Source organism: Rhinatrema bivittatum, chromosome 4, assembly GCF_901001135.1.
Source record: "Rhinatrema bivittatum chromosome 4, aRhiBiv1.1, whole genome shotgun sequence".
NCBI lineage: Eukaryota > Metazoa > Chordata > Amphibia > Gymnophiona > Rhinatrematidae > Rhinatrema > Rhinatrema bivittatum.
In genome coordinates, this window is record NC_042618.1 from 87,150,645 (window position 1) to 87,177,054 (window position 26,410).

Sequence of the window (26,410 nt, forward strand, 5' to 3'; positions counted from 1 at the left end):
TATGATTACTGCACTGACAAGCGCTAAAGGAGGCAGGCAGAGAATCTTAACAGAGAGGAAAAGGCCTGGGACTGCCATGTAAGCCTTAAATACGGATGTCCTATAGGACAGGAGAGGATTTGTCTTCAGAATTCTAACCCTGGCTGTGCTTCATTTCTTCTCTCAGCCGACACTGCCATGCTGAACTGCAGAATGGATTATGAGCAAAGCTTTCTGAGGACTTTGTGCTCTCTGATGCTGATGTCCACCCTGCCTGATTGTGTGATGTCTGACGTGAATGCCTTTTCTGATGCCAAGACGGGGCTTGAAAACCTTTTACCATCCACAATGTGCCTGCAGAATTCCAGCATCGCATCTATTTATGGGATCATGTTTGATGCAGGAAGCACCGGGACCCGGATCCATATATACAGTTTCACCCAGAAATATCCAGGTAAGATGTTCATTTTATGTTAACATAGCAGGCAGGAGTCGACAGTGTAATGTAATCACCTGCAAGGGCTTTTTTGTATGGGTCCTAAGAAGTGGTTTCTTTGCAAGTTATGATAGCTTTTTACAGAACCAGTTGATGATTTATCCAAAGAAAATATAAACAAGCTTTCAAAATAAAACAAGTCCATTCATAAAGTAATGTGGTTAATAAAAGAAATATTATAAGGTGATAACTTCATATAAGCTTTACTCCCTTCATCAAGTCAAAACAAAATGAGCATTTCAGAGCCAAAGATGATATTACCAGAAAATACAAGTGAATCACAAAAAGCATTGCAGTGACAGGCAATGGAAGGAGGGGGAGATGTTGGAGTTGATGTGCAGAGTGATCAGAAGATGATAGGCAGTAGAATTTTATTTCTCAGTGTGTTAAAAAGCCCAAGTCTTTGTTTAATCCTCTCTTGTCAGGGCATAAAGGGTTAGTTCCCTAAACGTTATTTATAGAGAAGTATATAGCAAAAGGCTCAGTACAATCACAACTGGGGATGCTGCAGTTCTGCTGCCTCGGGCCCGAGCTGCGAGGTTGCACACCACCTGCCTCAGAGGACACTTCAGTTCATGCCCCGAGGCATTACCAGAGAAAACATACAAATATAGAAAATGATGGCCGAAAAGGAACAAATGCTTCATCCAGTCTGCCCAGCAAGCAGATTTATCTCTCTTTATTTCCTATGGCTCCACTACTTCTAACCTTCCTGGTGCAAATCTTTCCCAATCTTATTTTTTGTTGTTAACCACTACTAACACCAAATCTACTGTCCCCATTCTCCACGTTCTTCACCTGCCATTCTGTCTTCTGCTTTCTCCACTGCCCTTAAGCTTCAAAGTTTTCTTCCTCTCATCCAGCCATCTCATTCTTCTTGCTGTCATCACACCTCCACCTCTCCTCTCCATATTTTCCTGTTCCTCCTCCTAATCTCAGCCGGGAATATCAATCCCACTCCTGGCTCTCCAAGGCAAGTTTCATATGAAACAGTTACCCCCCAGTTTTATCTCTATTCCCCTCCTCCCTCCCTCTTCTCTTCCTTACTCTATTCCCAAAAAGCTTGCCTACATTCATGACCTCTTTATCTCTCACACTCTTCATCTTCTTGCCTTGACTGAGACTTCATTTTCCCCTGAGGTTTCTGCCTCATTTGCTGCTCTCTGGCATGGAGAACATCTTTCCTCCCATACACCTCGTACAGTTTCTCAATTTCAATGGGTGGATGAGACGATGGTGCAAGGAAGAGAGATTCAGTTTTGTTAGGAACTGGGGAACCTTTTGGGGAAGGGGGAATCTCTTCCGAAGGGATGGGCTCCATCTTAACCAGGGTGGAACCAGACTGCTGGCGCTAACCTTTAAAAAGGAGATAGAGCAGCTTTTAAACTAGAACAAAGGGGAAAGCCGACAGTCGCTCAGCAGCGCATGGTTCGGAGAGAGGTATCTTCAAAGGATACTAATGATGCATTAGAATTAGGGCATCCCGACAGTGAGGTTCCAATAATTAGAAAAGTAGTCCAAGTGCCTGTAACTAAAAACTCACCTGAGCTAAAAATTTCTAACTTATCCCTATCAATTAAAAAGCAGAATAAAAATACAAACTTTGAAATGTTTGTATGCTAATGCCAGAAGTCTAAGTAGTAAGATGGGAGAATTAGAATGTATAGCAGTAAATGATGACATAGACTTAATTGGCATCTCAGAGACATGGTGGAAGGAGGATAACCAATGGGACAGTGCTATACCGGGGTACAAATTATATCACAATGACAAAGAGGAGCACCTGGGAGGCAGTGTGGTGCTTTATGTCCGGGATGGCATAGAGTCCAATAGGATAGAGATCCTGCATGAGACTAAATGCACAATCGAATCTTTATGGGTAGAAATCCCTTGTGTGTCGGGGAAGACTATAGTGATAGGGGTATACTACCGCCCACCTGGTCAAGATGGTGAGACGGACAATGAAATGCTAAGAGAAATTAGGGAAGCTAACCAAATTGGTAGTGTGGTAATAATGGGAGATTTCAATTACCCCAATATTGACTGGGTAAATGTATCATCGGGACACGCTAGAGAGATAACGTTCCTGGATGGAATAAATGATAGCTTTATGGAGCAATTGGTTCAAGAACCGACAAGAGAGGGAGCAATTTTAGATCTAATTCTCAGTGGAGCACAGGATTTGGTGAGAGAGGTAACAGTGGTGGGGCCGCTTGGCAATAGTGATCATAATATGATCAAATTTGAATTAATGACTGGAAGCGGGACAGTAAGCAAATCCACGGCTCTTGTGCTAAACACTCAAAAGGGAAACTTTGATAAAATGAGAAAAATAGTTAGAAAAAAACTGAAAGGAGCAGCTACAAAGGTAAAAAGTGTGCAAGAGGCGTGGTCATTGTTAAAAAATACCATTCTAGAAGCACAGTCCAGATGTATTCCACACATTAAGAAAGGTGGAAAGAAGGCAAAACGATTACCGGCATGGTTAAAAGGGGAGGTGAAAGAAGCTATTTTAGCCAAAAGATCTTCATTCAAAAATTGGAAGAAGGATCCAACAGAAGAAAATAGGATAAAGCATAAGCATTGGCAATTTAAATGTAAGACATTGATAAGACAGGCTAAGAGAGAATTTGAAAAGAAGTTGGCTGTAGAGGCAAAAACTCACAGTAAAAACTTTTTAAAATATATCTGAAGCAGAAAGCCTGTGAGGGAGTCAGTTGGACAGTTAGATGATCGAGGGGTGAAAGGGGCAATTTGAGAAGATAAGGCCATCGCGGATTAAATTCTTTTTTTGCTTCAGTGTTTACTGACAAATCACGGTGAACCTAGAAGATGTGGTAGGCCTAATTGACAAATGAAGAGTAGTAAATCACCTGGACCGCATGGTATACACCCCAGGGTTCTGAAGGAACTAAAAAATGAAATTTCAGACATATTAGTAAAAATTTGTAACCTATCATTACAGTCATCCAATGTACATGAAGACTGGAGGGTGGCTAATGTAACCCCAATATTTCAAAAGGGCTCCAGGGGCAATCCAGGAAACTACAGACCAGTAGCCTGACAGTGCCAGGAAAAATAGTGGAAAGTGTTCTAAACATCAAAATCACAGAACATATAGAAAGACATGGCTTAATGGAACAAAGTCAACATGGCTTTACCCAAGGCAAGTCTTGCCCCACAAATCTGCTTCACTTTTTTGAAGGAGTTAATAAACATGTGGATAAAGGTGAACCGGTAGATGTAGTGTATTTGGATTTTCAGAAGGCGTTTGACAAAGTTCCTCATGAGAGGCTTCTAGGAAAAGTAAAAAGTCATGGGATAGGTGGCGATGTCCTTTCGTGGATTACAAACTGGCTAAAAGACAGGAAACAGAGAGTAGGATTAAATGGACAATTTTCTCAGTGGAAGGGAGTGGGCCATGGAGTGCCTCAGGTATCTGTATTGGGACCCGTATTTTTCAATCTTACTAGATAAACGAAGCTTGATCGACGTGCCGCAAATGCGCAGTAGAGACCAGCTCTACTGCGCATGTGCGGGCGAGCACGTCGGTCTGAGCCAGCGTCAGAAAGAAAAAAAATGGCGGCGTCCAGTGGCAGCAGCGGGCGGCAGCGGTACTGGCAGCGGGCGGCGACAGCGGTAGCGAGCGGCGGCGGTACCGGCAGTGGGCGGCGGCGGTAGCGAGCGGCGGTGGCAGCGGGCGGCGGCAGCGGCCAGTAGCGAGGGGAGGGAGAAGAGAGAGAGAGGGAGGGACGGAGAGAGAGAGTGGGAGGGAGTGACTGAGTGAGAGGGAGGGACTGAGTGGGAGGGAGGGATTGAGTGAGGGGAGGGACTGAGGGGGAGGGACTGGGGGGGGAGGGACTGAGTGAGAGGAGGGAGGGGACTGAGTGAGAGGGAGAGGGGGGACTGAGTGAGAGGGAGAGGGGGGACTGAGTGAGAGGGAGTGGGACTGAGGGAGGGAGTGGGACTGGGAGAGAGAGGGAGGGAGTGGGACTGAGGGAGGGAGTGGGACTGGGAGAGAGAGGGAGGGAGTGGGACTGAGGGAGAGTGAGTGGGAGGGAGAGAGGGGGGGAGGGAGGGACTGAGTGGGAGGGAGGGACTGAGTGAGGGGGAGGGACTGGGGGGGAGGGACTGAGTGAGAGGGAGGGGAGACTGAGTGAGAGAGAAGGAGTGGGACTGAGGGAGAGAGAGGGAGGGAGGGAGTGGGACTGAGGGAGAGGACGGAGGGAGTGGGACTGAGTGAGAGTGAGTGGGAGTGAGTGAGAGGGAGGGAGAGAGGGGGGAGGGAGTGAGTGAGACTGAGTGGAAGGGAGGGACTAAGTGAGAGGAGAGGGAGGGTGGGGAGGAGTGGGTGAGGGAGGGAGGGAGGTAGGGGGTGGTGAAGAGTGAGGGGAGAGAGAATGAGGGGGAGGTGAGAGACAGAGGGATGTAGCCCGTTTTAACGGGCTTAACGGCTTGTATATTTATAAATGATCTGGAAAGAAATAAGACAAGTGAGGTAATCAAATTTGCAGATGATACAAAAATGTTCAGAGTAGTTAAATCACAAGCAGATTGTGATAAATTGCAGGAGGACCTTCAGAGACTGGAAAATTGGGCATCCAAATGGCAGATGAAATTTAATGTGGATAAGTGCAAGGTGATGCATATAGGGAAAAATAACCCATGCTGAAGTTACATGATGTTAGGTTCCATATTAGGAGCTACCACCCAAGAAAGAGATCTAGGCATCATCGGTTCAGTGTGCTGCGGCAGTCAAAAAAGCAAACAGAATGTTGGGAATTATTAGAAAGGGAATGGTGAATAAAACGGAAAATGTCATAATGCCTCTGTATCGCTCCATGTTGAGACCGCACCTTGAATACTGTGTACAATTCTGGTCGCCGCATCTCAAAAAAGATATAGTTGCGATGGAGAAGGTACAGAGAAGGGCGACCAAAATGATAAGGGGAATGGAACAGCTCCCCTATGAGGAAAGACTAACGAGATTAGGACTGTTCAGCTTGGAGAAGAGACGACTGAGGGGGGATATGATAGAGGTGTTTAAGATCATGAGAGGTCTTGAACGAGTAGATGTGAATCGGTTATTTAGTCTTTTGGATAATAGAAAGACTAGGGGGCACTCCATGAAGTTATCATGTGTCACATTTAAAACTAATCTGAGAAAGTTCTTTTTCACTCAACGCACAATTAAACTCTGGAATTTGTTGCCAGAGGATGTGGTTAGTGCAGTTAGTATAGCTGTGTTTAAAAAAGAATTGGATAAGTTCTTGGAGGTGAAGTCCATTATCTGCTAATAATTAAGTTGACTTAGAAAATAGCCACCGCTATTACTAGCATCAGTAGCATGGAATAGACTTAGTTTCTGGGTACTTGCCAGGTTCTTGTGGTCTGGATTGGCCACTGTTGGAAACAGGATGCTGGGCTTCATGGACCCTTGGTCTGACCCAGTATGGCATGTTCTTATGATCTATTACATCCTCCCTTGTGACAGTTATGTTACGATTTTGTGAATCCTTGATAGTTATCTGTCTTACCTAGTCCAAAAGGAAGTTCAATTCCGGTCCAGGTCGAGGCAGGCAGCAAGGCAAGAGTATCCAAGTCAGGTCCGTGTCTAGGCAGGCAGCAAGGCAAGAGTATCCAAGTCCGGTCCGGGTCTAGGCAGGCAGCAAGGCAAGAGTATCCAAGTCTGGTCCGGGTCTAGGCAGGCAGCAAGGCAAGAGTATCCAAGTCCGGTCCGGGTCTAGGCAGGCAGCAAGGCAAGAGTATCCAAGTCCGGTCCGGGTCTAGGCAGGCAGCAAGGCAAGAGTATCCAAGTCTGGTCCGAGTCTAGGCAGGCAGCAAGGCAAGAGTATCCAAGTCCGGTCCGGGTCTAGGCAGGTAGCAAGGCAAGAGTATCCAAGTCTGGTCCGAGTCTAGGCAGGCAGCAAGGCAAGAGTATCCAAGTCCGGTCCGGGTCTAGGCAGGTAGCAAGGCAAGAGTATCCAAGTCTGGTCTGGGTCTAGGCAGGCAGCAAGGCAAGAGTATCCAAGTCTGGTCTGGGTCTAGGCTGGCAGCAAACAACAGAATCCGACAGAGCACCAGCACAAGAAGCCTGTAGCTGAGGCGAGGTTATGCTGAACTCGGGGCTCTAAGTACTGAGGTTCTCCCGCGCAATTTGCCGGACTTCCGGAGATGACGTGCTTAAGGAGGGCGGAGTCTCAGCCCGAGTCCCGTAGTGGAACGCCACTGCCGCCTGATGACGCCATGCGCTGGAAACGCTGAGGAGCCGGGACCCTGCTGATCGTGAGTGGTAACAAGTTATGTGTTTTAATTACTCAGAATCTCCACCATTAAAGAATATTTTAGGTGTGAATATCTTCACAACATTCTCCTCTGTAAAGATCGAGGCAAGGAATTCATTCAGTTTTTCTGCTATATCCTTGTCCTCCCTGAGCACCCTTTTGCCCTTCAGTCATCTAACTGCCCAACTGACTCCCTCGCAGGCTTTTGGCTTTGAATGTACTTGAAAAGTTTTTATTATTATTTTTCCCTCATTGGCAAGCTATGGAATAGAAATCTGTAAACCACTGCATCGCAGTGTATAACGGAATTGTTAGCTGCCTTACTGACTATTTAAAAATAAACACACTAACTACTGTTTATTCGCTGCCTTACTATTAAAAGCGCAAATGCACTAAATAATATACCCCAATTGTTGCGACTGGGAGAAGTGGTGGACCCTTGGGCCGGCCTAGTGAAAGGAGGGTTCCTTCGGACAGGCCGGGAGGCGGAATCAAGCTGGAGACCTGGCAGCGGCTTCACCCTGGAGATCCTAGATCCCCCCAGGAGGAGCCCGTAGGGATCTGGACCGCTGGGACTTAGGCGGTCTCAGGCAGGAGGATCTGAGAGGATTTCACCCAGAGCCCTGGATCCCCCCAGGAGGGGCCCATAGGGATCTGGGTCGCTGGGACTTATGAGGCTGGAGCAGACGAAGTATGAAGCAGGTCCAAAGTCAAGGCAGGCGGCGAGCAGGGAGCGTCAGGAACCAGGAAATTAGCAGATGAAGGAACAGCTGGAGCAGGGATTGGAACAGGCACAGGAACCAGGAACAGGACGGCAACTAGACTCTCAGGAGAGGGACCTTGTTGGAAGGCGAAGTTCCTGAGTCGGATGCCGGCCTAATATACTCTGCCGGCGTCTGACGTCATCCAGGGGGCTGTCCAGCACTTCTGGGTGCTGAACCTATAAATGCCCCATTCTCGCGCGTGCGTAGCAATGTGAGGGGGGCGGAGTTAGCGACGGGCTCGGCAGTGTCTCCCATGTGGAGACGCCACAGCCATGCAGCCTATCAGGCTGGGACCCTGACGTTCCTCTCCGCGGTCCGGTGTGGAGGTAAGTGGCCCCGGCCCCGATCGTGGGAGAGGCGGTTGGGGCCACAACACCAATAGTTTACTTCTCTCCAGTACTTTTAAACAAAATTTCCCAAGCAAAACTTACTAATTCCTTTCAGCCACCAGCAAGGTGATCCTCTCCTCTCAGTGCTCCCACTGGTCCTGTTTGTTTCCTTACAAAGTATTTTTGTGCTTTGTTAATATTTAAAATTTAATAAACAAAGAAAAGAATGGAGCAGTAGATTTTTGCGCACCTGTATAGATGCGTATATGGGGGCGAGCACAGTTGTTTGAAAGTTATCCTTCCTAAGTGCACTTACGCATGTAAATCCTATGCACAATTCAATGGCATATATTGCAGCAATTTTCAAATGCCCACTTACACACACAAAGCACATTTACACAAGTAAAACCCAGTTTTAAGCATATAAATCCTTTTGACAATTACCCCCTAAGCGTCCAGCTTTTTGTGCATAAAGCAGAATACTGCTGAGAGTTCAGCCAGCTAAGGGCCTGATTTACTAAGGCTTTTTTCCCATTCTCTGTCTTTGGGAAAATGATTCGTAAATGAGGCCCTAAGTTATTGGCGTTCTGGGACGTAACTGGGAGGAGTTGGGTTAGCCAGGTACATTAATCAGCTAACTCCCATATTCAGAGTTAGATGGCTAACGTATCCAGTTATGTCTGATCGGGCCAAATTGCTGCCCTAAATTTATCGGGCTCTTTTTGCTATCCAGACTGCATCTGAAGATAGACCTTATAGTGCTTAAGACTTGGGCACAAGAGGTGTTGCAGTCAGTTAAAAATAAGAACATAAAAATGTAAGACTTGAGTGTTGTGTCTGTGGACCCTTGGGCTGAAGCGAGATTGGCTCTACCTGCAGGTTCTCGCCATCAGCAGGCAGACTCAGGCAAAGCAGAGACCGGACAGGAGCTTCACCTTTACCAGTCCATGGTCCCCTCAGATTGAGCCTTTGGGTGCCAGGGCTGGCAAGACTTAGGCAAGAGTCTCTGCTGGTGACTGCAGACATGGTTTGGGGCTAGGTGAAGATCGTAGACAGGCGGTGAGTAGACATGTTGGGTTCTGAGCAAGGGTCAGAGGCAGGCAGCAGTCAGGCTTGTCCAGAATCCAGGCAGGGGTAAAATCAGGTATCCGTCCCAGGGAAAGGAAGAGGAAACGGATAGGGCTGAGGCAGAGAGGCAGGGCAGACGAGGACTGGGGCAGGCAGAGACAAAGACGGGAACAGGCTTGGGAAGCAACACACACTACACATAGTAGCTGGACCTGTTGCTGAAGAGAGTTGCATCTGGGGAACTGCCCTTATATAGGTATAACCACTCACTGGGTGTTGTTCCACTGTTGTAGCGGCTCCTCACTGCAGTATTCCAATGTCTCCCGATGTCAGACTATGACTTTAAACAAAGGTGAGTCCACCCACACTCTGGTTGTAAGCCGTATACACCCCAGTCTACAGCATCAGTGGCCTTAAACACAGGTCCAAGATTCAGGCCCTCCCCGGGACCAACGCTTCTTCACACTCGTGCCCTCCAGCTGTGCTTGTCCTGGCACCACAGCCCACACTAGTAAGGCTTTTAAACTCCAGCCCTAATGCTGGAGTTCTTACTCCACTCCAAACAATCCACCAGGGCTTACTGCTGTCCTTAGGTATGAGCTCCTTCCTCCATCCTGCCACTCCTTCCATCCGTCATGCTCGCTTGTTTAGTACTAGAGAGACTTCTTTCTCAGTTGTGGCGCCCTCACAATGGAATTTGATTCCTTTTGATTTAAGATCTTTAGACGATCTTAAGAAATTTAAAACATCTTATAAAGATTTTCTTCTCACCCGTGCTTTTGAGACGTAAGCAATGAAGTTAATGCCATCTAACTGATTAAGAATTTTTATAGTATATTTGAGATGTACTGTAATGAAGTTTTTGTCATCTGACTTCATATACAAATGTGACAATGCTTTGTCTGTTGATTTGATGTTTTATTTTTTATTATTTAATCTTTGTTAATTTAAATTTTTGTGGAGTTTGGTTTTTGTTAAATCTTCACTGTAATGCTGTGTGTGTAATTATGTACATTGCTTAGGCCAATTGTGTTAAGCGATTAATAAATCTTTTAAAAACATAACAAAAAAAACAAACTCCCACCAGCTTTGTCTGTGTGGTTGATTTCCTTTAATCAGCCTAGCATCTGGTTCCTGGCCTGGTTCAGCTTCCTCTCACTTCAGCCCCTTTGCCCTCTGGGAATTGTAGTCCTCCCCTCTCCCGGCTGAGCTTCTATCTATCTTAGCCCTCATCTGTATTCCATTTTCTTGTAGCTGTCATAATGGGATGTATCTCCAATTACATACCTCCCCCCTTTTTTCAGGGTCCCTGACTCCTTTTCCTTTTCGGAAGGGATTGAGTTTCGGGATAAAAAGTCTGCGTTCCTGTGCTCTTTTCCCGCCCAATGTTATATCGAGAGTTTGAACGGTTGTAATGCCATATACCACCTTGTAAAGCGAGCATTAGAGGAGCGCATTTGGTTGAGCCACTTCAGGGGAACATGATCTGTGACTAATGTAAAAGACCTTACCAGGAGATAATACTGGAGGCTCTTCATGGCTCAATTGATGGCTAGTAATAATACACCGTACGCACATCTCTGTTACTAAATATAAACACAAACTCTATAACAGAGAACTCGGCACAAATTTAATGCCCATAAATTTTCCAATAATTTTTATTCACAAAATTTTTTTTAATATTTTTAACTAGAACCTACATGTGCTAACAAACTTCATATATTAAAAACCATCAACGACGCATTAACACTCTATAACCATTCATACCATTCATTCATATAAGATCACCCCAATGCCTATAAGACATAACATAAACAATTTAAATATATACCTATACCACCCAATGTTAACATGCCCAACACATAGCAATTATTCTAAATAAGATATATATAGATCATACAGATATTTATATATTGGCTAAACGCCTACATACAAAATATATGAATTTTACAATCATGTATTATGTATATGATGGACATATATTCTCGTTGTTGTACACACTGGATATGTGTTTTCGTTGTTATACACCCGACAGGATACCTGTTTCACCCAAAAATTGGGCTTCCTCAGGGAACATCATATGTTCTTTAAGGACACTATCATGCCATCATCGTCTCAATCCCATCTCCTTAGTGTATAAACTCATAACATCGATGGCAGCAACTAATAAAATTATCAATTGCACATGATCCCGGTCTCTATATCCTATGAAAAATAAATAGACAAATCCTACTTTAAATGAATGGATTCTTTATAAACGGGTGAGTACACCCTGTGCACCGTCACCATTAAAATAGTACCAACCATTTCGTTAATTAAATATTGCAAATAACCAAAAGCTCATTGTTAATTCAAAATCACCCAGGAGTCCGAGAGAAACCCTTCAAATGACTTCCAATAGACCAACAGTCTCAACAGCATCAACCACGTTAACTTTTTTCAAACTTCATAGGTTGTTCACCTGCATAATATCAATAGAAAATATCTGCCAATGAAATACATTAATTAATATCAAGAGACATTCTCTATTCAAGACTCACTTAAGAATAGTATACCACATTCATACAAGACCACCTTGGAAATTAAATTACAATCTCTCCTAAACATCATTTAAATGTGATGTCTTACCGTAGTCTTCAAATGCTAGATTGCCAAAATATCAAAGATATTTATTCATGCTTCTTCCCAAAGAGATATTGTCCTGCGTTGCTAGACCAGACGCCGACAACTACATAAAATACCTGCCGTTCACGCTTGGCCTCGTACACACATTTAAACTATCCCAGAACCAATGGGGTTATAAGCGTAACTACGCAGAATCTCACTAACGTACTACGTTCACCTTCCCATCCATTACTACTGATCAAAGTCTATGTCGGGGCAGACGCAGTTACAAGCGTCATTACGCAAGGACGTGCTGTATGCAATCTCACTGACATTCCCATATCACCTTTCCGATTCTAACAAAAAATCCTGTAAATTCAAGTGCCATAAAAAGCTTCCCATTCGATGGCATCATTTAATCCTTGTGGATGTACAGTGTTCCAAATAAAAATATATCGTTGCTCTACTTTCCGCAAAATATTGCTAATATCGCCTTGTTGGCGTATATAACACTGTTGAATAACAAAAAATTTTAGTTCTTCAATATCATGGTTAAAAGCTTGCCAATGGGCTACCAATGGGGCCCCTGTTTTGCCCGTGCATATTCTACTTTTGTGTTCAGTAATTCTGTATTTAATTGGTCTTCTTGTATGTCCAATGTACAATAATTTACAAGGACATGAAATCGCATAAATAACCATACTAGATGTGCATGAGAATTTGCCTTTCAAAATAAATGGATGTAACAATTGAGGTACTTTATATTCCATAATTTCCAAAACATTACTACAAACAGAACAACCACCACATTTGGTCTGTCCCCACTCTTCATGACTCTCAGTATTCACTGGCTTAGATAACAATGCCCTTATATTAGATCCTCTACGCATAGAAAAAATGGGTGGTTCCTCAAAACCTGGCAAAGCCTGCAAAATTTGCCAATGTTTCAAAATACTCTGTTTTATGCGATGTGCCTTGGTTGAAAATGGGAGTGTGCAAATCGGTCTACTGATGTCATCATTAGAACTAGAAGAGAATAAATTGTCTCTATCGGCGTATAACGCCCGTTTATACGCACGCTTGATAATTTTAGAGGGATATCCTCTCTCTTTAAACTTTTCTATAAGCCCTTCTGCACGAATTTTATAATCATGTTTAGTGGAACAAATGCGTCTATACCGGAGGAATTGACTGATCGGTATGCTCTCCCTTAGATTCTTAGGGTGGAAACTATTGAAGTGGAGAGTAGTATTTCTATCTGTAGGTTTAATGTATATAGAAGTACTTAACCTATTATTATGAATTGTGATCGTAGTGTCCAAGTATGGTAACTGATGATAACTTGACTGAGTAGTGAATTGCAAATTCAAATCACAACCATTCATATATTGGACAAATTGTACTAACAAATGTTCATTGGCTGTCCAAATAAAAAATAAATCATCAATGTATCTCCTATAAAGCAGAATCTTACTGAAATACTCAGAAGTATATAAATGAGTCTCTTCATATTCACTGACATATAAGCAAGCAATAGATGGCGCAAGGGGGGAGCCCATTGGAATGCCCTTAATTTGTTTAAACATATGGCTCTGAAACTGGAAATAGAATCGTGAAATTACGATATTCGCCAATTGCATAATCATATCTTTCTTATGAATTCCCATAGTAAGTTTATCTAAAGCATGCTCAACTATAGAGATAGCGGCCTGTTGCGGGATATTTGTATACAGGGACGTAATGTCCGCTGTCACTAATTTACTATGAAAAGGAACCTCTCCAAATTGTTCCACATCTTTGATGAATGATGTCGTATCCTTAACATATGACGTAATCTGAACTACCAGAGGTTGTAAGATGTCATCTATATATTTAGCTACATTCTCAAACACAGATTCTTTACCAGAAACTATAGGCCTGCCCGGAGGTCTATGCAGAGATTTATGGATCTTTGGTACAAAATATATGTATGGGGTGGAAAACCTTTCAATGGTTAAGAACTTAACCTCTTTTTTGGTGATAAATCCCAACTTTCTAGTTTGACACACAATTTCATTAACGCAATTCATAATATCATATCCAGGATCCTCTTGAATGGGTTCATAAAATGTGGTGTCATGTAACTGCCTCCAGGCCTCAGCCTCATAATCATGAGTGTCTTGAATAACTAAAGCTCCTCCCTTATCAGCACTTTTAATGATAATGCTAGAATCTTCCCTAAGTTGTTTAATAATGTTCATATCCTCCATAGTTAAATTATAATTAATCCATTCTTTATGAGTCTCAATATCCTGAACCTCTCTAATTACCAAGGACTCAAAAGCCACAATAAGTGGATTTGGAGGTTCCTGCGGCATCCAATGAGAGGGTTTGTACAATTTATCTTTATGATAACCATGTGTCTGAGGGCCAAAAAAATCCCGTAACCTCAAACGTCTAAAAAATCTATGAAGGTCAACTTGAGTAGAAAACCTATCGTGTCTTGTAACTGGGACAAACGATAGTCCCTTACTAAGTAATTGTATCGTAGCACCATCAAAAGACTTAGATGATAAATTAACTACATTTTGTACATCAGAATTTACTGATGCCCCAAGGGATACATTAGCGGCGAAAATTATAAGGCTCTCTATATCCATACGTCTTGCGGGTCTTATAATTAGATTTGCCTCTAGTCCCTCTACCTCTAACAGTTGTCACATTTTTATTTGGATGACTTGCCTCAAATGGAGGCTCAGAATCATTAAAATGCACTTGCCTGGCATTATCTTTATCTCTCTTCTTCAGACAAGTCTCCAGAGGAGGATGAAAAATCTGCTTTTTTTCTATATCTACTCACTCTTTTTGTCTGCATCCAGGGGTAAACATACCCACTGGTATAATCTTTCTCATCCCGTTGTAATTTTTCTAACTTGATCTTCTTAATCTCCTGCCGATAAGTATCAAGTTGCTTCTGATGTTCTGCAAGCTGTAAATCATAGGCTTCTAATGAAAAATTACTTTGCAACTTGAGAGCTTCAGTTTCAATCTCATTACCTAATATTTCTAATTGACCTTTAATTGAGGACACCAATAACACCATTAGATCATGACTGCATTTGTTAAGAATGGCGTTCCAACATTCTATAAATGTATCATCAGTTGCGAAAAAATGGGGTTCTTTATGTATTCTAAGGCCTCGGGGTATTCTATTAATGTGGCAATATTCTGCCAACGTGGCAGCATGGAGTTCCATGCGTATCAATTTTCTTTTGGTTTTGATAAGTACATTCCAATCCCCTTCATTTGAAGCCTCAATAGTAGATGTATCAGTTAATCTTAACCCCGCCAAGATTTCTGCTGAAGCTTGTTCCGTGTAACTATGCATTTTATCCATAATGTATTTTATAAACTAACTTTATTACAAAAGATGATTGGCTAGACATTCCTTCTCTATCGTGGCATAATGCTTCTCTTTTGGACTCAACTTCCTGCTAAGATAGAGGACTGGGTGTTCCTCTTCTCCCACTCTCAGGGATAATTCTGCCCCCAACCCTATGTCCGAGGCATCTGTCTGTAACACAAATGGCTGCTGGAAATCAATGCTATGTAGCACCGTATGTTGACATAACTTTTGTTTTATCTCTACGAATGCCTTTTCAGTGTGTTGGTTCCACCGTACTTGATTTGGGTTATCCTTCTTTAGTAACTCTGTTAAAGGGGTTGTTAAATCAGCAAAATTGGGGATGAACCTCCTATAATACCCTGCCAACCCCAAAAAGGTCCTCACCTACCTTTTTGTTTTAGGCTGTGGTGTCTCTTCAATGGCCTCTAATTTCTTTAACCTGGGTTTTATCTGTCCATGCCTGACTACATGTCCCAAATAATGTACTTCGGTTTTTCCCAGTGCACATTTCTTTGGATTCGCGGTTAATCTGCCTGGCGAAGAAGTTCGAAGTTGCCCTCTTTGACTCGGAAACACTTCAAATATGCCTAATCTGCTGCCCCCCCCAAGCTCCTTGATAGCGAATTATCGCCACTCTTAGAATACTTAATCTCGAACATCAACCCAAAAAAACCTACCATCTTACTAGGGGACTTCAATCTCTACACGGACTCCACCCCACGATCTCAAAGCTGCCAAACCCTACTCGACATGCTCTCCAGCTTCAACCTGCACCAACTAGTGAACCTCCCCACACATAAAGCTGGTCACACGCTTGACCTGATCTTCACCAACCACCACTTCATTGACCTGCAAATATCATCCAATCCAGTCCCCTGGTCGGATCATTTCATCTTACAATGCAAGACACAAATACAGATCAACATCTTAAAGGATGCCACCAACCGACCATCATTCAAATACCGACCCCCCTTCCAACTTGACCAACTACAACAAGAGCTCTCTAAACAACTCGCCAACCTAGACCTCTCTAACACAAACAATGCCATTCATTCCTGGCTCCACCTCACTGAGCTAACCACCAACAACATAAACCCCATGAAAACCAAAAAGTTTTAAAAAACCGGCTATAAAAACAACCCCTGGTTCAACTCACATCTCAGCTCAATGAAATGCAACCTAAGAAAATTAGAAAAGGAATGGAGAAAATCCAAATGCCCAGCAACCACTCAACGTTACCGTGCACTACTCGCTTCATATAAAAAGGCAATCATGAATACCAAACGAGACTACTACAGCCTAAAGATAAAGAATTCCTCAAACAGTTCTAACGCTCTATTCAACATCGTAAGAAACCTGATCGAAGAAAACAACCACAGCACTACCACAACAAATACAAATAACCTAAGCCAAGACCTCGCCCTGTTCTTCAAGAACAAAATAAGCAAGATTACCAATTCCTTCAACTCCCACTCACATATGGAGAACCATAACGCAAAACCCACCATAACACCATGGACGAACTTCATTCCAATCTCCAACAAAGACGCCGAAAACATACTAACAAAAATCAACCCAGCACGCCACGAGCTAGACACAATTCCAACCCGATACCTGAAAGAAATGGCGTATGTCATCGCCCCGACCATTGCTGCTATCATAAACAAATCGCTCGAAGAAGGGATACTCCCACCCCAACTAAAAACAGCAACTATCACTCCAATCTTGAAAAAGAAGAACCTTGACCCTGCAGATCTGAATAACTACCGCCCCATCTCAAACCTCCCACTACTCGCCAAGTTGTCTGAGAAAGCTTTAATTCAGCTTAACGAACATCTAGAAGACAACAATATCCTTCATACATAAGAAAATTATTCCTTACCTGCTAATTTTCGTTCCTGTAGTACTAAGGATCAGTCCAGACTGTGGGTTATGCTCCCAGTCCAGCAGGTGGAGTCAGAAGCAAAAACTCGAGGGGGGGGGTCTATATGACGTCACCCCCTGTGCCTCAATCCTCAGTAACTAAACTTAAAAAGCCAAAGAGAAGAGACAGAGGGATCAAGAATAACACTTGTTCAACAATCATGAACGAAGATTAAACTGATAAAAAACAACTCACAAAAGGAACTTGTCCAACTGAACTGTGTAGACAGAGAGCCCTGGAGCCCCAGGGCAAGTTTAGAAGAAAGAATAGGAGTGAAGAGCAGAGGCTTATCCCAAATACAACCCTTAACTACCAGGGAGGGCGTCTGGACTAAGCGAAATTAGCTGTCCATCCACTAAAACAAATCAAACACGTTTCCACCATAGACCGATCATTCTCCATAGCGGGTATCAAAATCTGGAACAACATGCCGTTGGACCTGCGTCTTGAATCCTGTCACAAAACCTTCAAACAAAACCTTAAAACATGGTTGTTTGAACAAGCATTCACTCTATGAATCTCATCTAACCTAAAAATTCAGCTATCCCTTATTATTCCTCACTGGCTCCAAGTTGTTTTCCTCGCATTTTGTATTTACATTCTGCTATTCCATACCCCCCCCACTGTTACTCAATTTAGGCTATTGTATTCAATGTGACATTGGTCTCGCTGCTGACAGTTAATTTGCTCCTGCGAATACATGGTTATTTATATTTTATTGTTTGATATTTAATGATGTATGCATATTATCTTTAAAACCCTTGTTTCTGTAAAGCCTGTTGCTGTTAAATGTTTTACTGTTTTTTTAAACTGTTACATGTAAAGCCTGTTGCTAATTTATTGTTTCACTGTAAACCGAGGTGATGTATGTCTATACGTACCGTGGTATAAAAGAATCTATAAATAAATAAATAAATAAATACAGGAACAAAAATTAGCAGGTAAGGAATAATTTTCTTTTCCCTGTACGTACAAGGATCAGTCCAGACTGTGGGATGTACCAAAGCTTCCCTACTCCGGGTGGGCCGATAACAGCCCTGCTCTCAAGACACTATCTCCAAAGGAACCGGAGCCCGAAACCCGGAGCCCTAACATCTAAGCGATATGTAGCGATTTCCAGGTGGCCGCTCTACAAATTTCTTGAGCAGACACCAACGAACTTTCTGCCCAGGACGCAGCCTGCGCCCGAAGGGAATGTGCCTTAACCCCAAGTGGTGGTTGGCGCCCTTTCCCTATATATGCAGCCGCAATTGCACCCTTCAACCATCGAGCGATGGTTGTCTTAGAAGCCATCTGACCCCTCCTGGGGCCTGACCATAGAACAAAAAGATGATCCGTAAGACGGAAATCATTGGTGGACGCCAAGTACTGCATGAGACATCTTTTAACATCCAAACTGCGGAGCTGTCTGGAATCCGACACCGAGAAAGAAGGAAGTTCTACCGACTGGTTCAAATGGAAAGAAGAGACCACCTTTGGTAGAAAAGAGGGAACCGTCCTTAGGGAAATACCGTCCTCAGAAATACGGAGGTAAGGTTCTCGGCAGGACAAAGCTTGGAGTTCCGAAATACGACGAGCTGAACTTATGGCTACGAGGAAAACAGTCTTGAGAGTGAGGTCTTTGATGGTGGCCGCACGTAAGGGCTCGAACGGAAGTCCTACAAGAGCCTCGAGCACCAAATTGAGACTCCAAGAGGGACAGGGCGACCTGGAAGGAGGATTCAACTGCCGTACACCCCTAAGAAAACGGAGTATATCTGGGTGAGAGGAGAGTGGAGAAAGTATCCCCGTCTGCAGCAAGGCTCCCAACGCTGCCACCTGTACCCGAAGGGAGTTATAAGCAAGACCCATGTCAAGGCCAGCTTGTAAGAAAGCTAAGACTTGAACCACCGAGGCGTTACCTGGTACAATGTCACGAACCACACACCAATCCTCAAAAACTTTCCAAACTCTGACGTAAGTGACAGAGGTGGATGTCTTTCTAGACCGTAATAGAGTGGAGATGACTGCCTCCGGATATCCTTGGCGTCTCAACTTACGCCTCTCAAAAGCCAGGCCGCAAGACAGAAGCGATGTGCCTCCTCTAAATATATGGGACCTTGTCTGAGAAGACGAGGAAGATGACTGAAGCGAATCGGCCCTTTGCGAACTAGATGAAGTAGGTCCGCGAACCATGGTCTCCTCGGCCATTCCGGGGCTACCAGAATTACCGGACCCTGGTGATCCTCTATGCGACGAAGCACCCTCCCCACTAGGGGCCACGGAGGAAAGACATAAAGAAGTATCTGTCTGGGCCACGGGAGGACCAGGGCATCTACGCCTTCTGCCCCGTGTTCTCGCCTGCGGCTGAAGAAACGAGTGGCCTTTGCGTTCTTGGCTGTGGCCATGAGATCTACGTGAGGAAGACCCCAATGATCTTGTATCAGAATCATCGCTTCTCTGGAGAGCTCCCACTCTCCCGGATCCAGACGTTGTCGGCTGAGAAAATCCATCTGAATGTTGTCTACGCCTGCGATGTGAGAGGCCGCTAACCAAAACAAGTGTTCCGCCCACTGCATTAGCCGTTCCACTTCCCACGCAACCAGGTGACTCCTCGTGCCTCCCTGCCGGTTGATGTAGGATACCGTGGTTGCATTGTCCGAGAGAATCCTGACCGCTTTTTGACGGACAAGAGGAAGGAACCCCTGTAAGGCGAGGCGAACGGCCCTTGTCTCCAACTGATTGATTGGCCACTGTCTCTGCTTGTGCGTCCAAATGCCTTGAATGGAGCTCGACTGGCATACCGCCCCCCAACCCGTGAGGCTGGCATCCGTGGTTAACACCAACCAATCCGGAGTCTCCAGAGATACTCCCTGGGCCAGATTTTGGGGATCCAACCACCAACGGAGACTGAGCCGAGCTGCCGGTGGAAGTGGAAGAACCGCACTGTAATCTCGAGATACCGGTTTCCAACGGGATAGCAGAGACTTCTGTAGAGGCCGAAGGTGCGCAAAAGCCCACGGAACGAGATCGATCGTGGAGGCCATAGTCCCCAGTACCTGTAGGTAATCCCAGGCTGTTGGGACTTGGAGTGTCAAGAACCGGCAGACCTGTTCTCTCAATGCCTGCGCTCCCTCTCTCGTGTTGAAGTGAGCGCCCAGAAAATCCAACGACTGAGAAGGCGTAAGACGGCTTTTGTCATAGTTGATTATCCAGCCCAGCGACTGAAGGAGGGACACTACCCGTTCCACTGCAAGGATCCCCTGCCTTCGGGACTTTGACCGAATAAGCCAGTCGTCGAGATACGGGTGAACCAGGATTCCTTCCCGATGAAGGGCTGCAGTGACTACAACCATTACTTTCGTAAAGACTCGAGGAGCTGTTGCAAGACCAAAAGGTAGCACCTTGAATTGGAAATGCTGGGTTTTATCTGTCCATGCCTGACCTCATGTCCCAAATAATGTACTTCGGTTTTTCCCAGTGCACATTTCTTTGGATTCGCGGTTAATCTGCCTGGCGCAGGGATTGTAGGACCCCTATGAGATGGCTTATATGGTCTCGCCAAGTTTTTGAGAAGATTACATCATTCAGATAGGCCACTGTGTAACCCTGATGTGGCCATAGAACTATGTTTATCGCCTTTTGGAAGCTGGCGGGAGTCCCGTGTACTCCAAATGGGAGCACTTTGAATTGATACGGGCTCCGGTACGCAATAAAGGCCATTTTTTCCCGGCTCTTCTATTCTAATGGGATTTGCCAATATCCCTTGGTTAGGTCCAGGATGGACAGGTAGCAGGCTCCTCCCAGCTGCTCCAAAAGGTCCTCAATTCTGGGAATTGGGTATGCATCGAAGCGTGTTATGGCATTCACTTGTCGGAAATCAATGCAGAACCGGGTCATTCCATCCGCTTTTGAGACTAAGACCACGGGGCTCGCCCACTCACTATGGGATTCCTCAATCACCCTTAGTTCCAACATCTCTTCTAGCTGTTTCTCCACTTTCTTCCTCTTAGCCTTAGGAAGTCTATAAGGTTTCTGTCTTACTAGTTTCCTGGGTTCCGTAAATATCCTATGCTGAACTATCCACATCCTCCCTAGATATATAGAAAACACATCTGGGAACTGGTAAATTACCTCTTGCAACTGTGACCTCTGTATTTGGGCAAATGTGGGGCCCATCTCTATGTCCTCCCTTGTTGTCATCTGCCCTACCTCAGGACCCAGATCCAGGTCTTCCTCTTTCTCTTCTCCCCCTACTCCCAAGGTGTCCCTTTCAACCCAGGGTTTCAACCAGTTCACATAGAACACTTGGGTTCGGTTTCTGCCCTGGGCTACCTCATAATCCACTGGCCCTAGCTTTTGATACACTTTGCATGGCCCTCGCCACTGTGTCATCAAATGATGTGAGGAGGTAGGCACTAGCATCAAAACCTTGTCCCCCCTCCCTGAACTCTTTTGCTCATGTTCCTTTGTCATCATAGGTCTTTTGGTGTTCCTGGGCCTGCTGTAGGTTATCTCTAGCTATTTCATGAGCTCTATATAATCTCTCTTTTAGCTGGACTACATAGCTCACTATATTCGTAGGGGCTGGAGTCTGGCCCTCCCAGACGTTGCTAAGCACTTCCAGGACACCCTGAGGTTGCCTTCCAGAAAACCTGGTGGAGGCTTGGGGAACTCCCCTGACTGTAAACAGGAAGAATGGGATTAACTGATCCCAATTCTGGAGGTTCCCCTGAATGTACTTTCGTAGCATACCCTTCAATGTACGGTTTAAACTGTTTCTACCAGTCCGCCCATTTGTGGGTGGTAGGCAGCGGTTTTAATATGACGAATCCAAAATGAGGCCCATACTTTTTTGAGAAACTGGGACATAAAATTCATCCCTCTATCCATCAGGAGCATTCTAGGGAACCCTATCTGACAAAAAGTCCGAATAATTTCCCCTGCTATCGCCTTAGCTGACGCTGTTCAGAGGGGAATAGCCCAAGGAAACTGCATAGCGTAATCCACCATCACTAGAATATATTGGTGGCCCCTAGCACTCTTCTCTAAGGGCTCAACTATGTCCACCGCTACTTGACTCAGGGGCTCAGATATTATAGGCAGGGAGATCAGGGGACGCCTGAATGGCATGCTTGTGGCCGTCTTCTGGCACACCGGGGAAGACCTACAAAAGTCTTTTCCTGCCTGAGCTATGCACGGCCAATAAAAATGCTCTGTCAAATGGGACAGGGTAGCCTTACTGCCTAAGTTTCTGGCCATTGGGGTGTCATTCACAAGGGACAACAGTGTTCTGAAAAGTCTTATGGACGATTAGCTGTTTTCTCCTAGCCTGCTGGTCTGACTCAGGGATAATCCGACACACCAACAGGCCGATACAGTAAAGTGCGGCCGTGGTTGCCCATTTTTTAACCCGCTTTGGACGCGCGTTTTATTTATTTATTTATTTAAAATCTTTTCTATACCGTCGTTTAGTGCACCATCACAACGGTTTACAGGGCGGCACGCATATATATATTTGATTAAATTCTTACTAACAAAGTGCCAAAACATTTAACGGTAACAATTTTCATAATCTAAGTTATATAATGTGAGATCTGGAACTTGTCTTTTATATGATTAATAGGAAATCATACAATAATTGAACTTTAAACTGCATGTTTCTTAAATTATTCTATAATGATGATGGATATACAATTATGCTAATAGGGTGACTTTAGCTTTGTGTAGATGTTCATTCGCTTATTCCTTTAAACTTCTTGTTCCCCATTCATATTGTAGAATGCTTTTTTGAAAAGCCATGTTTTTAAACTTTTTTTTAAAGCTTTTTAAATCACTTTGTAATCTTGTTTCGAGTGGCAATGAGTTCCATACTGCTGGTCCGGCTAAGGAAAGGGCTCGTTCTCTAACTTGGGTAAGTTTTGCTGTCTTGACTGAGGGGATGGTTAGTAGAGCTCTGTTGGCTGATCTAAGATTTTGAGCGCATAAGGCGGACCCGCAATTCAGTATCTGCTTTTATGCGTCCTTATCACTTGCAGAAAAAGACTCGTATCCCTTTCTGCCCGCTGCATGTATATGATATGTTAATGATTGGTTTAGCTATTCCCTCTGATACAGTAACGTGCGCCCAAATTATCGCCTTTTTAACCCGCTTATTTACCGTGTCTTTAACCTGCATATTTACCGCCTACCCTGGCGTTAGTGTGGTGTTCAGTCAGCTTCGTACCGTGCAGCGCCATGGACAACATGCATATATTGGCTCTGGCACTATTTTTGCTCGGCAGATTGTAGAACCCAGCCAACCGGAGAACCCAGCAGCAAGACCAGAGGAAGTATGTATTCTGTTTGGGTTCAAGTGTACCATTCATCTCTGGGCGTCTCTGAGGCTCCGGACATTGACGCCTCTATGGACGCCAGAGAGATGGGAGGCTTGCCAGGCCTTCATCCGTCTGCTAGGCATCCTGAGGTTCCGTGGTCCAGTGGAGGCATGGACGCCTATATGGACACCTCTACAGACTCCTTCATCCAGCGTCTGCTAGGCGTCCTGAGGTTCCGGGGTCCAGCAGAGGCATGGACACCTCTATGGATGCCTATACGGATGCCTCTATGGATGCCTTTACTGACCCCTTCATCTGGATGCCCAGATACAGGCGGGAAGGTCCATGAATGGAAGCCCCAACCTTGGACTTCCATGAACGGTGCTCAAGGCAGCGGGGCCTCTGATCATGTAGAAAAGAACCATCTACCTACCTGGTGGAATGACATTTCAAATGACATTTGAAATGACAGGTACCAGCGCACCCTGGATACTGTATAGGCGCTGTATACCGCTCTATACAGTAAAATGGACTGCGAACGCCTACCGCTTCATTGACCCACTTTGGACGCTCGTTTACCGCTGCTTGGATTTGCGTCTAATTTGAATACTGAATCGAGCGGCTTGTGAACCAAAATGTGCGCGCGTGAAACGAGCGGGCGCCCGGCACTGCCGCACATTTTCTTAGGCGTCCTTACTGTATCAGCCCGCAAGTTATTAATAACTTCACAAAATGGATACCCTTCTTTTCCGCTTTTATTCCCTTTCTTGTCTGCCAACCTCTGTTTCAGTTCGTAGACAACGTGCCCCATTAGAGTCTCCTGAAAAAATTAAAAAGTCAGAGGATAGGAGGCAATGTATTATTGTGTATTATCGTGTCTCACACACACACATAAGAACATAAGAAAATGCCATACTGGGTCAGACCAAGGGTCCATCAAGCCCAGCATTCTGTTTCCAACAGTGGCCAATCCAGGCCATAAGAACCTGGCAAGTACCCAAAAACTAAGTCTATTCCATGTAACCATTGCTAATGGCAGTGGCTATTCTCTAAGTGAACTTAATAGCAGGTAATGGACTTCTCCTCCAAGAACTTATCCAATCCTTTTTTAAACACAGCTATACTAACTGCACTAACCACATTCTCTGGCAACAAATTCCAGAGTTTAATTGTGCGTTGAGTAAAAAAGAACTTTCTCCGATTAGTTTTAAATGTGCCCCATGCTAACTTCATGGAGTGTCCCCTAGTCCTTCTACTATCCGAAAGAGTAAATAACCGATTCACATCTACCCGTTCTAGACCTCTCATGATTTTAAACACCTCTATCATATCCCCCCTCAGTCGTCTCTTCTCCAAGCTGAAAAGTCCTAACCTCTTTAGTCTTTCCTCAAAGGGGAGTTGTTCCATTCCCCTTATCATTTTGGTAGCCCTTCTCTGTACCTTCTCCATCGCAATTATATCTTTTTTGAGATGCGGCGACCAGAATTGTACACAGTATTCAAGGTGCGGTCTCACCATGGAGCGATACAGAGGCATTATGACATTTTCCGTTTTATTCATCATTCCTTTTCTAATAATTCCCAACATTCTGTTTGCTTTTTTGACTGCCGCAGCACACTGAACCGACGATTTCAATGTGTTATCCACTATTTATTTATTTATTTATTTATTTTAAATTTTTATATACCGGAATTCCTGTATGCAATACAAATCAGTCCGGTTTACAAGTAACGAAAGAGGTTGCCCTGGTCTGGGAAGTTAGACCTGGGTTTTTTTTACATAGAACATGGAACAATAACAATAAACCATTGAACATTATTACAAATAACATAGAGTGTAACAATAGCGTTTAACAGATTTAACCTTTTTTACAAGGAACTTTAGTAGCGAATATGGTCTGCAGTAGACGGTTATATAAAGGTGAATAATGACTGTTAGAATTGTGAATAAGCAATTACGGTATGAAAATTAAGTGGCAAGGTGTTGGAGATACCCTGCAATGGTTGGATCTGAAAGTCAGGAGGAGGTGCCTATTGGAAAGCTTGCCTGAAGAGCCAGGTTTTTAACCTTTTTTTGAACTCTAGTAGATTGGATTCGAGTCGAAGGTCTGGTGGGAGCGCATTCCATTGGTGTGGTCCCGCAGTGGAGAGTGCTCTTTTTCTTAGTGTTGATTTGGCAGGAGCTGCAGCTAATGTGCCTTTGTAGGCGCTTCTGATGGGTCTGGAAGATAAGTGTGGACGAAGTTGGGTTTGTAGAGATATAGGTGCGACGTTATGAATTGCTTTATGAATGATGGATTGACACTATGACACTATGACACCTAGATCTCTTTCTTGGGTTGTAGCACCTAATATGGAACCCAACATCGTGTAATTATAGCATGGGTTATTTTTCCCTATATGCATCACCTTGCACTTATCCACATTAAATTTCATCTGCCATTTGGATGCCCAATTTTCCAGTCTCACAAGGTCTTCCTGCAATTTATCACAATCTGCTTGTGATTTAACTACTCTGCACAATTTTGTGTCATCTGCAAATTTGATTATCTCACTCGTCGTATTTCTTTCCAGATCATTTATAAATATATTGAACAGTAAGGGTCCCAATACAGATCCCTGAGGCACTCCACTGTCCACTCCCTTCCACTGAGAAAATTGCTCATTTAATCCTACTCTCTGTTTCCTGTCTTTTAGCCAGTTTGCAATCCACGAAAGGACATCGCCACCTATCCCATGACTTTTTACTTTTCCTAGAAGCCTCTCATGAGGAACTTTGTCAAACGCCTTCTGAAAATCCAAGTATACTATATCTACCGGTTCACCTTTATCCACATGTTTATTAACTCCTTCAAAAAAGTGAAGCAGATTTGTGAGGCAAGACTTGCCCTGGGTAAAGCCATGCTGACTTTGTTCCATTAAACCATGTCTTTCTATATGTTCTGTGATTTTGATGTTTAGAACACTTTCCACTATTTTTCCTGGCACTGAAGTCAGGCTAACCGGTCTGTAGTTTCCCGGATCGCCCCTGGAGCCCTTTTTAAATATTGGGGTTACATTTGCTATCCTCCAGTCTTCAGGTACAATGGATGATTTTAATGATAAGTTACAAATTTTTACTAATAGGTCTGAAATTTCATTTTTTAGTTCCTTCAGAACTCTGGGGTGTATACCATCCGGTCCAGGTGATTTACTACTCTTCAGTTTGTCAATCAGGCCTACCACATCTTCTAGGTTCACCGTGATTTGATTCAGTCCATCTGAATCATTACCCATGAAAAC

General features: G+C 44.2%; 1 protein-coding gene across 6 annotated transcripts in view; it reads left to right on the top strand.

The window, feature by feature from the left end:
* ENTPD5 (ectonucleoside triphosphate diphosphohydrolase 5 (inactive)) overlaps positions 1-26,410 on the top strand; it is a 235,517-nt gene that overhangs the window by 59,418 nt on the left and 149,689 nt on the right. For all 6 annotated transcript variants that reach the window (XM_029598448.1, XM_029598443.1, XM_029598449.1 and 3 more), the window contains one exon: positions 167-433. In XM_029598448.1, coding sequence (XP_029454308.1) covers positions 178-433 — 256 coding nt within the window. In that variant the 5' untranslated portion in view covers positions 167-177. The remainder of the gene's footprint in view (positions 1-166; positions 434-26,410) is intronic.